General features: G+C 35.0%; 1 protein-coding gene across 3 annotated transcripts in view; it reads left to right on the forward strand.

Moving 5' to 3' along the window:
• The window catches only part of LOC117179574 (geranylgeranyl transferase type-2 subunit alpha), a 156922-nt gene that overhangs the window by 81535 nt on the left and 64533 nt on the right, over window positions 1-10854 (forward strand). For 2 of the 3 annotated variants that reach the window (XM_033371509.1, XM_033371512.1), the window contains exons 5-6: window positions 6630-6827; window positions 7238-7307. In XM_033371509.1, the coding sequence (XP_033227400.1) occupies window positions 6630-6827; window positions 7238-7307 (268 nt within the window). The remainder of the gene's footprint in view (window positions 1-6629; window positions 6828-7237; window positions 7308-10854) is intronic. The other variant, XM_033371511.1, reaches the window with a different exon arrangement.

Genomic DNA, 10854 nt, shown 5'->3' on the forward strand with positions numbered 1-10854 from the left:
TAACTGTATAATACATATGACGTTTTTCTATGTCAAAAATGTAAGGCGCCATTAAAATAATAAACATCTATGAAGCTGTTGACGAAAAAATATGAAAATACGCCACGTTTCCACGAATAATTGACGCTCTTCATCTTTTAACATATATGTCCCTCTTTGCCTCAAATTTCTAGAGGATTCTACATCATGTAAAATGTATTTTTAGACCTTTATATTATTTATATAGTAAAAATGAAGTTTTTGTAGTAAATTAGTCATAAATTATTTAGATAATAAAATATATTTGTATTCAGCATATTTCTCTAGATTTATTTTTAATTTTCATTATCTGATTGACAAACAGTTTTTTTTAATAAGAGATGGACGGAGATAAAAAGAACAAGCATATATTGGTATTGCCCTCTTATCTACATTTTAGACTTCAAGAGCGTGAGTAAAGATTTCAATAAAATGCACACTGGTTTATCTCCTGGGTCTCGAAATTGTTTCTTGTATCTCATTATATTTGAGACGACGACGAGAGGTAGCCGCATTTAACATATTGCATTGTCTTAAAGTAACGATGTGAGGAATGATTATCAAACTTTGTGTTTCTCTAAGAAATCGAACCATGGAGAACAGTTGAAAAAATCTGATCTCTAGAGAACGGCAGCAGAATCTAATGAAATGCATGCGGTCTTAAGCGGTCAGTACATCGATGTTCCATACTTGAAACCGAAATAAAGCGTTAAGAATCTCGGGGACATGACCTACCATAAGCAATGCTTCATTATTTCTCTAAATACCTTTCCTGCCTATAGCATTTGAGTGGATTTGAATATGTTTTTAATTTAATTATATATTTCTGTTTATCTTTAAATTCTAGAAGGTTCTAAATTCTAATCGCTACACTTAGAAACACGTAAACCCAGCTTGGACTGCCTGCAGTGATGCAATGGCACGCGACTTTTTCAACTGCGCATGTGCAGAAAGTAATTAAAATAGACCCTCGCTTTTCGGTACATATGCAATTAAAAAAGTTTCGGTCAGTTTAAATCACTGGCTGGCTGTCTGCCAGCCCAAGCCGGCTAGATGTGGTATTAAAGATCCATAACAAGGTAAGAGAATTTATGTTCATAAAACAAAATTATTATGGATCATGCGTGTAACCAATTTACGTACCAAATGTTATATGACTCTTACGGAATGGTTGTGCCAAATTGTAATACAGCTATTAAATTTCACTTACATGCCACTGTAACAGAATTAATATAGGCCATGTATTTAACCAAGTTACGGAATAAATGTTACAAGAGTTTTATATAACAGGTATGTCACATTGGAACGCAGTTATAGCTCACTTACGTAACAGTCTTACAAAATTATTGTAGCTTATGCGTGTAACTAATTTACAGAACAAATGTTACATTCTTCTTCTATAAAACTCATGCCACACTGTTACAGAAGTGTTACACATTTTTTATGGAACTGGTACATCTTTATTCGGCAAAAGTGTTACTTCATATTGTTAACTTGCAGTTATTGATGAAGTACGTAACTAAACAGTAACATTAGTTCGATAACCCGATATAACAATGTTACCCCTTTATTATGGAACAGTTGCATAACGTGTTTGCTGGGTAGCTGTTACTATAAAATTTGTTTTCTAACGAAGTTTCAGTATCCGAGAAACTGCAATTCATTTTGTTAAAAAATAATATTTTTGAAATGAAGCTTCTTTTGGAACGTCGAAATTTGTCTGAAATTTTGCGTGAGTAAGTTTTTTGGGGTCCTAGATTTCGAATTAGACGTCAAAAGTTCAAGTTGAAAATGACAGATCGAATACCCAGACAACAATATGTTCGCATAGTAGCCGCATAGTCTCTGCAGGCGCTGCAGGTACTTTTGCAGGCCATAACAGCAGAACGTCAAACAGATGCGTGTCCATATACGGCTCAATATGCACTCAGGTACCCTGCTGATAACATGTTATCTCATGAAATCCGCAAAGTGCCTGCATTGTGTACTCATTAATTTAAAAGGGAAGGAGTTATCAGGTTATCGGAAGTTAATGAAATTCTCTACAGAAAACTTTTAGCGATCGTTGAATACAAAATGTTGCTGTTTTGTTTTGAACCACGTTAATATATTTTTTATACGAACATAACTATTTGGCTACAAGATTAGGTTAGGTGAGTCATATAAGTATAATTTTTGCTGCAAAAGGATTCCTGTTGTCACCAACCACCACTGTCAGTTTTGCAATTTTATTATTATACACAAAATCAGCAAAACACAAAAATCCCCTCCTACTAACATAAGTATTATACAAATAAGACCAGAACTTTAATAATATAAGTGCCACATTGAATTTGCTACTCTGAATTTGTAATTTTAGATGTTAAGGTTTCGAGGTTGTGCTATGCGCGCTTACTATTAATTTTTTCGAAATAAATCGGGTAACTGATAAAAATTAGAGTAAAGTGGTTCAGAAAACCACATGAGTTAAGCGACAATGCGACTCACAGCTGTTAGGTGCTTATCGCTCAGCCGTACTTGATCGTACTACCAAGAATACACTGTTGGTAAAAGTAGCATCCCTCTTGGCGGGAATTTGAAATTAGATTAAAAATGCAACTTGTGTTTTTTTTTGTAATTTTTTTTTGACGTGTCTTACTTGGTCTCGGAATAGAAAAACTGTGATAAGTGATAAACGGATGCCGCCGTCAACTCGCTGATAATAATCGATATTAATTTTTCTATTAAAAAAATATATTTATTGAAATATTTACATATCTTGTTAGGTTGTAACGTGCAAAATACGTGTGGGAATGGCACATTACGTGGAATCTTATAAATAAGGTTATTATTGTAAACCTATTGTGGCTTTATGGAACACTAATATTATTCGCATTTCAAGAATCTAAAACGCCCAGTCAAAGATACACTCAAAATCCTAACAAAAATTTGCTGTTGCTTTAGTAAGTGAACATACCACAACGGTAAAACCCCTTTCGGGGTCGAAAAAATCTTCAAAGTGCATTTTTAAATCCTCAAAACCGAATTATGATCAACTGCTGGTCAATTTTGAGTATTTAATAGATTTCGCTATTTATGTGCGCTCCGTTCCAATAGCCTTAAATTCGATATCACGGTTGTATACACAGGTTCGGAGGTTCTCGTGGTGGGAAAAGTTCCCTTACGTAAGATAAAAATTTTCGCGATCCTGCCACCGCGCGACATGGCGATCTAGTCGAGTAGTAAACAGTTTAAAAACGCAAACACGTTTTCTAGCCTCAAAATCGAAGTGACACTGACACAACCAGAATTTGTATACAGTCTACTGCAGATGTGCAATCTCTAAGAAAATGCCGTTTGCAACATAACGACATCAATATATAATTTTTTCAGTGTTTCCAAAAATGTTTTTACAAAGTATGTAATGTTGCAGTTTTCAACTGAATTTTGTATAAACGGCTTCTCTTCCCTTCGTCGACTCCCCTTATTAGTAATGGCTTGACAGGTAGCATCCTACATCTTAAGACGTTGATAACCCCTGTTCAAGAACTCGTTTTGTCGGAATTAAGTTAGGGAATTTAGCTAAACGATCAGATTTCTAAGGAAAAGTCACAGCTAACCCGAGGAGGGCTAATGTTTTTTTAAATGCCTTATCTGAGCAACGAGGTTCACCGACAAACTGCAAGGTCAGGAAGTGAGAAAGAGTTGCAACAGGTTCCAAATGCATCGCCTACTGCCCAATACCATATCGACCTATAGCCGATATAGATGCGGTCATAAATGCAGTGGTTTACTGTACAACGAGGGCGACGAGCGGATGAGATTCCCGTTCAGGTCGAAAAAGACTCATGACCGTATCCATTTGAACTACGCGCCAGGCACCAACTCCGATACTTGGGGCGGCATCTAGCGGCTGTCTATCTTAAATATACGGGACGTATACGATGACACGCGGGGAGTGGTCGGGAGACCACTCCCGAGAGGGAAGCGTGTACGTACTTCCTCCCACCAACGTGTGGGACCCGCCCTTCCTTGTCAAGCCTTGATAGTGGTCAGTTGTGTTCTGTGAAAATTAACGTGTTACAATTGGTGAAATCCTAAGAGAGGAGGCTTCTTAAATAATCCACGGATAACCCGATAAAACGTTCCCGCTTTCTGAGCGCAAATTCTTGTGGTAAGCAGATTTTTATTTGTGTGTGGCTAGAGGGTGAGTCAAATATACGTAAATTATTTACCGGGTTTAGGTTATGGCGCCAAAGGGGAAAGTTAAATTTAAGTCGTGGATAAATAGTTTCGTATAGTTAAAAGGTCTTTCGACAGTAAAAGTTAGGGTTAGTCTAACCTCGTGGTTATCGGATTTTCCTGGTTTTGGATTGTAACTAGAGCGGATATTACAATCTGTAAATTAAACCTGTAAAATAAAAAATTATTAGTTTATAAATATAATTGTTATTAAATAGTTACTTCACAGGGTTTAAATGAGAAAACGAGTGGTAAGGAATACAACTTAGGCGAGGTCATCGAACGAATATGTTTGCATCCGACATTGTTTAGAGCGGTTTCTCCGACTAATCTAACGTAAAATGTAGGTTTCCTAACTCCAATAAGTTTTTACTTATATTAATATTTGCAAAAAACTATAGTTTGTGAATTGCTTATACCTGTAATTTATTAATGGAATTTGCTAGCTCGCTGAATAGAGCGGTACAACCGCCACTCCGGTTTTAGTGTTCGATAGGTCAATGCCGCGTAATTTCCAGGTAAAATTATGATTGCATCCGGCGTTGTTTAAAGGGGCCTCTCTGCACCAACCTAACCGAAAATGTATGTTTTCTAACTCCAATCTGTTTAAAAAATTTTTTTCACTGCAATTTACAATAAAAGATATTTTGTGAATTATTAATACATGAAATTTGTGGTGTTGAATTGATTCTAAGCAGAACCCTCTCTCTCATGTAAAATTTACATCGGAATCGGTTTGCTACATGGTTATAAGGAGTTTCTTTTCTTTTTCTCTTTTGCCTGGATGAGTTTTTCAGGTATGGTCCCTACATCACGCACGCCACTCATCTGATATACTGAGCTACAAGGGGAGTAAGGGACAAAGTTTAGCCCATGAGACTTATTTGGCCCTATTCTCTGGGCGGTGTTTAGAATACCTGGCGCCAGTCAAATTTTCCCGACCATAATCAGAAAACGGCGTTATAAGTATTCAATCTGCAACTTTTCTTACTAGTAAGTTTTTGTTATATAGATTATTTACTGTCGTTAAATTTCTGGTATTTAAATTCAAACATTATTATAAATATTAACATACCTCGTTGCATTATTTTAATTGTGTCATATTTACGAATGTCCAATTAACTAAATTTAAATTATTATTTAATACATGCTGTCAATATTGATTTTATCATATCAAAATTTCAAATAAAACCGCTACTACTGTTATCACAACCCCTAGTGGAAATTTTTGGAATTAACCGGAAGCTTCAATAAGGGAACATCCCTTCCACGACAGTCCCCGGACCTGCGTATACGACCGTGTTCGAAATCAACGACCCCAAAAACTCCCTTATACTAAGTTTCAGTCAAATATTTGGGAAAATTGGGCAATTTTGGTCACCATGCTGGATCCTAAAAACCTCTGTTTACCAATTAATTGACGAATTTGACGTAAAATCAAGTTTTGGCCACTTTTTATAGTTCCTGGACTACTGTGAACGTCACAAACTGAAATGCCTAATTGTCGTCTGTTACCTCAGAGGCTGCTTGGATACTTACGTGTATTTATATACATCTGAAAGTATTTTTTATATTAGTTCCTGTTATTAGAAAAATATGTAACAGTTTTTCAATCCACAGCTTGATATGCTTACCAATATAAAGATTAAATTTTTTCTATAAACAAATTATGCTATGTATCCCATTCGTTCCATTGCATCAGCGTAAGCAATTTTTTTTATATTAATCGCGCCTGTCTTTAAGAGAGATCAAATTAAATTTTGTTACACAATTCTGTCTTTAATTTATATTATTCTTATGTATTAAAAAAATTTCATTTTAAAATAAATAAAAAATATATATTGGGCAAGTGTACCACTGATAAGTTCCAACGCTTTATTGCATGAATAGATTTTAAATTGAATTATATTTATTTGAATTAGTTTTAAATTGAATATAAATAACTTTTTATTTACTTGAAATCACCCAAAATCTCTTATAACTCACCATAAAATCACTACAATCACTCAAAATTGACCGTGCAACCACTGCAAACTTTTGGGTTTAATCACTGAAATTAGTGGAAATTCGCCGTGATATCAGTGCAATCACTCGAAATTGAATCTGCAATACTGGAAGTCACTGTATTCATTTGCAATCACTTCTAGTCACTTGCAATCACTTGTAAACACTTTCAAACATTTACGATCATGCAATCAGTGTACACCAAAATTTGAAATTATGTACCCCTCGGTAGCAATAATCTGATTCCATAATGCAGGCTTCCTGTTGTATTTGATAATTTATACTTGAATGCATATAGGGTCTATTGGATCGTAAGCTTTTAATGTGAATGTATTGCAATGTGAAATGTTTTATAGGAAAATCATAGGCAATTCATTAATTTACAGTTCACTGTTGGGATTATAGAAACTTTATAGTAAAAATGGCTGGAGTATCTGCTGCTGAGGAGTTTGAATTTTCTACTGCAAAAATAATCAATAATTTTTCCAACTACTCATCGTGGCACTACAGAAGTAAGATATTATCAAAAATGTTTCCTGATGATAAAGGACATTTATCCATCAAAGCTGATAAGTGCAAAGAAGGTAAGATACAATAGCGCTATCTAAGAACTCATCATGCATACGAGATGCGTTTCATATTATGCTAAAAGTGTTGACAATGTGGATCTATTTTTTAATTAGTACCAGCAACAAATACCTTAAGGTAGTTCACGTGCGAGCAATTCGTGACAAAAATTCGACTCATCCTGATCAAAAACAACATTATCGGTCTACTGAAAATTCTTAAAAGCTTTTGATTAGGTTAGGGCCTTGTCAATCTTTTTTCAAAGGAACTTCTTGTACTGATTAGCTGTAGATGTGCGCGCACTGGCGTATATATGGATCTCCCAGATACACCTTAGTTAGCAAAACAAACAGTGTTTATAAATCCTAACTTCTAATAAACATACGCAAAAGGCACTGTTTCCAACTAACAATAGTTACCTTTACAGATTCAAAATCCAGTTCAAAACTTCAAGATTGTTACATAATTATCTTCTCTATATATTATAAAAATATCAGGTATGTAGTTTAAAAAGTTATATTTCGCGTGAACCACCTTAAGAGCTATGATCACTGACATATTAACGCTTATGATTTTTGTCAATTAATATTTTATAGTAATCTGTAATAGAGCACCCGTTCCGTTGACTGAAATTCCTATTTTTATCGTACTTAATTAATTTCCGCAACAACGATTATTTTGTTGACTGAGATCTCCTGTTAGGTTGTTCACCGCTTATATAAGAACGACCTTAAGCTTCCAATTATAAGATTTTGTTTATACTTGAAAAATTTGGAGGTGTTGGCAATCAAAACGTGCTGTACAAATTTTAAAAGAAAAAAATCTAAATTATTATGAAACTATATGAAGATACAATACCGGCCAGAATTGGCAGTCAGCTGACAAAAATCGTCTCAAAAATATGCCTCTAGTTTTTTGTTTCAGGAAAGTTGTAACGCTACTTTTTTAAATAAAAGGGAAATTAAATTTGACGGGCTCTCAGTAGCGCACATCGCACCCTAATTAGGTAAATTAAACTTCAAGATGGATAATTATTCATATAACTTTCCAACCAACAATTAGACAAAAAAAGATCATCTAGATTTTTGTGCGCCAGTCCTTGCTCGGGACAAAGGTAAACTTATTCAATCAAAGTGAGTGCAAACTATTAAGACATGCAGAATATATATTCCAATTAGGAAATGGAATCCTTACTGAACGCTAAGCGTTTCAAGCTAAACGATACAAGGTTAAACAAGCGATAATTAAAAAGAAAAGATAAAGGGTATCCAAAAGACAACAACAAAAAGATAACAAAAGCTAAAAGATTTCAGCCTAAGAGATATAAACCAAAAATTTAAAAGATAACATTAGGGTGGGCGAAAACTACTAGCTCAATATAACCATAAAAAGTGTTGGAGGGGGGGGGGGTTCGTAATAGGAAAGCTCATATTTCTCATCAGAATGATTAACAATAATTTATTTACTGCTTTGGAAAATTATAACAAAAGACATATACCAGAAACGTGTAAGACCGTACAACTCGGGGCTCTGTACGAACTTACAGTCGCCCACGGAGGTGCTGATATCCAAGGTGTAAATGTGTGCAGACCGAGACCGAAGTAAAAAAGACCGGTCTTACAAGTTTTTGGTATATATAGGGGCTTAATAGAGAAAACAATAAAATCATGTAAAATATATAAACACTTAAAACACAGGTAGGAGGGGTTTCAACAACAGTAAATCGCAAGATGGAATGACAAATTTCTGATACAAAAATTGAGGGAGGGATCGCAATTAGATAATTCTAAAGGGAAAAATTGTTACTATAAAATTACAGTAAAGGGAAGACAACAAATGACAAAAAAGCTTTGAGTCAGCAGATACAGAAAACAAATTCGGGTTTCTGGTTTAAATATAACAATGGAGAAACTATATAAGAAATATATATGTATACACACACACACACACACACACATATATATATATATATATTTATTTATTTATTGTAACTCGCAACTTTGACCGTTATTTAATGACGCAGCAATTAATTGCTCCTACAATGAATTAGTACTAAATCTAATTTCTCTTAATAATTAATCAAAAGGAAATTCATGTAAGGAGACGTAAGATTCTGATTTAACAAAAATAGTTTATTCATAAAAAACCTATTCTATACTCTACAGGTTATTTTTAAAAATCTAAGCTCTTTTATTTTAAAATATGGTTTATATAAACTTGTTTTTCTAAGTTCGACTCTTCGTACAGAAGAAGCGTCACGCGCGTACTAACCCCTGATGTTATTAATCTCAATGTTTTCTTAAAAATTTGTCACTATTATTTAAATTCCTAATATACTTATATCTTGTGGCGGTTTGGATCTAGCTACACATGTCTACTCTTATTCTTATATTCCATAAGCAAAGGCTAGGTTTTGAATTCAAGTAATTGACTCACTTTTTCGACTAGTACCCCGGGAGAACCCCAAACCTATTCTGCTGCGAATATTCCTTCTAATAATTAAATATTCAGTTTGGCCAGATAACCGTAACTTTCTAGACTAGATTTTAGAGAGAAGTCCGAATCTATTCGTTTGTGCGTTTTATCCTTTGAAGCGTACTTTAACCTCTGTAATGGCCACTACCGCGTCTAGAGTTCAAGGAGAACCTCGAGTCGATACTTTTGTGGTTATGACCAAGTATTTCAAGGATAGAGTCGAATAAATTTCAAAAAAAAGGGTAAAGCTTGTGTATTCCTTAAGTGTAGGGTTTCTATCCTCTTTTTCTTAATAAAAGCAAATTATCTAACACAACACTTAAAACGTATTTCATTCACAAAATTATCTTAAGTCCTCAACGGAGGATTATTGTTATGAATTGACAGATTAGCTTGAGGTGCTTATGGCACGGAACGAGGGATACTTCCCTATAGTTTTCAAGTTGAGGCCCGAGAGGTAGGACAGATATCAAGTCCGAGGTTTCGCAAAGCGAACAAATTGTCGATGACGGCAATGGCTCGGTGCGACAGAAAAAGAGAGAAAATCTCAAGTCTGTGAAAAACAGGTTATCTCCCTTCTGGGAGTTTATTTAGAATTTCCGTGAAATATGATGTCTTTTCTAGACACTGCAAAACTTACCAATTTTTAGGTCGTCTATTTCCTGGACTAGCGTTCATGGAGAACTACGAGGCTGTTCTTCTACAGATACTTTAAAGAATTCAAAGAATGAAATTTTTAATTGAATCGCAAGATTCTGGCGTACGAGAATAAAAAATTTCCTTGAGATTCTTTCTCTTTAAGAGAATAAAAACTAAGCACTCTCATGCGGATCGCTAGAACCTTTCTCCTGTGAATAATGTGGAGAAAGTCTTAAGCAAAACTTAAATTCATCCAAGATGCTCACTTTTTGACTAAGTATTAAGGACTGAACTTGAAGATTAGATCTTCTAGTCACTCCTAGTATTCGCCTAAGGTCCTCGCGTTTCGCCTGCGCGCTTTTCAACTTAGCTTTTCGTCCTGCCGGCCCTTTTATAGGACGTGTTACGTCACTTCTGCTCTCTACTTGCGTGGGTAAATGAGAGAGAAGCGCCAGGCTTCCGCAATACGAATTCTCCTGAGTACTGCAATATTTCATGATATTTGCTAGGGAGAATCTCGTATTGCCTACTTGCAGGCTATGTCCTGTAACTCGCAGGTTACAACTGCTCCCCCCCCCCCCCCCCCCCCCCCCCCCGTGAAGCTGTGAACATCGGAATACAAGTCTTTGGTAACGTGGTATAATACACAAAAAAAATGTTAGAAACTCTCCTCTTAATCGACAGTCCAACTGTATCTCCAAGTACAAAAAAGGGTTCGCAAGTATATAAATGCCAAAAAAAGGTTAAGAAAGAAAAAAAATGAATATAAAAGGATTCTTGAAAATAGACATTAACAGTCAATCAAAAGGGTTCATTGCAAGGATTCCTAAATTACGGGGTAATTCGAAATAATCGCTGAAGGTCACAGAATAAGGGCAGGGGTAATATAATTTTTCGATAAGAGTAAGTGTTGCACAATTATATTTATTT

The sequence above is a fragment of the Belonocnema kinseyi genome, chromosome 9, assembly GCF_010883055.1.
Source record: "Belonocnema kinseyi isolate 2016_QV_RU_SX_M_011 chromosome 9, B_treatae_v1, whole genome shotgun sequence".
Classification (NCBI taxonomy): domain Eukaryota; kingdom Metazoa; phylum Arthropoda; class Insecta; order Hymenoptera; family Cynipidae; genus Belonocnema; species Belonocnema kinseyi.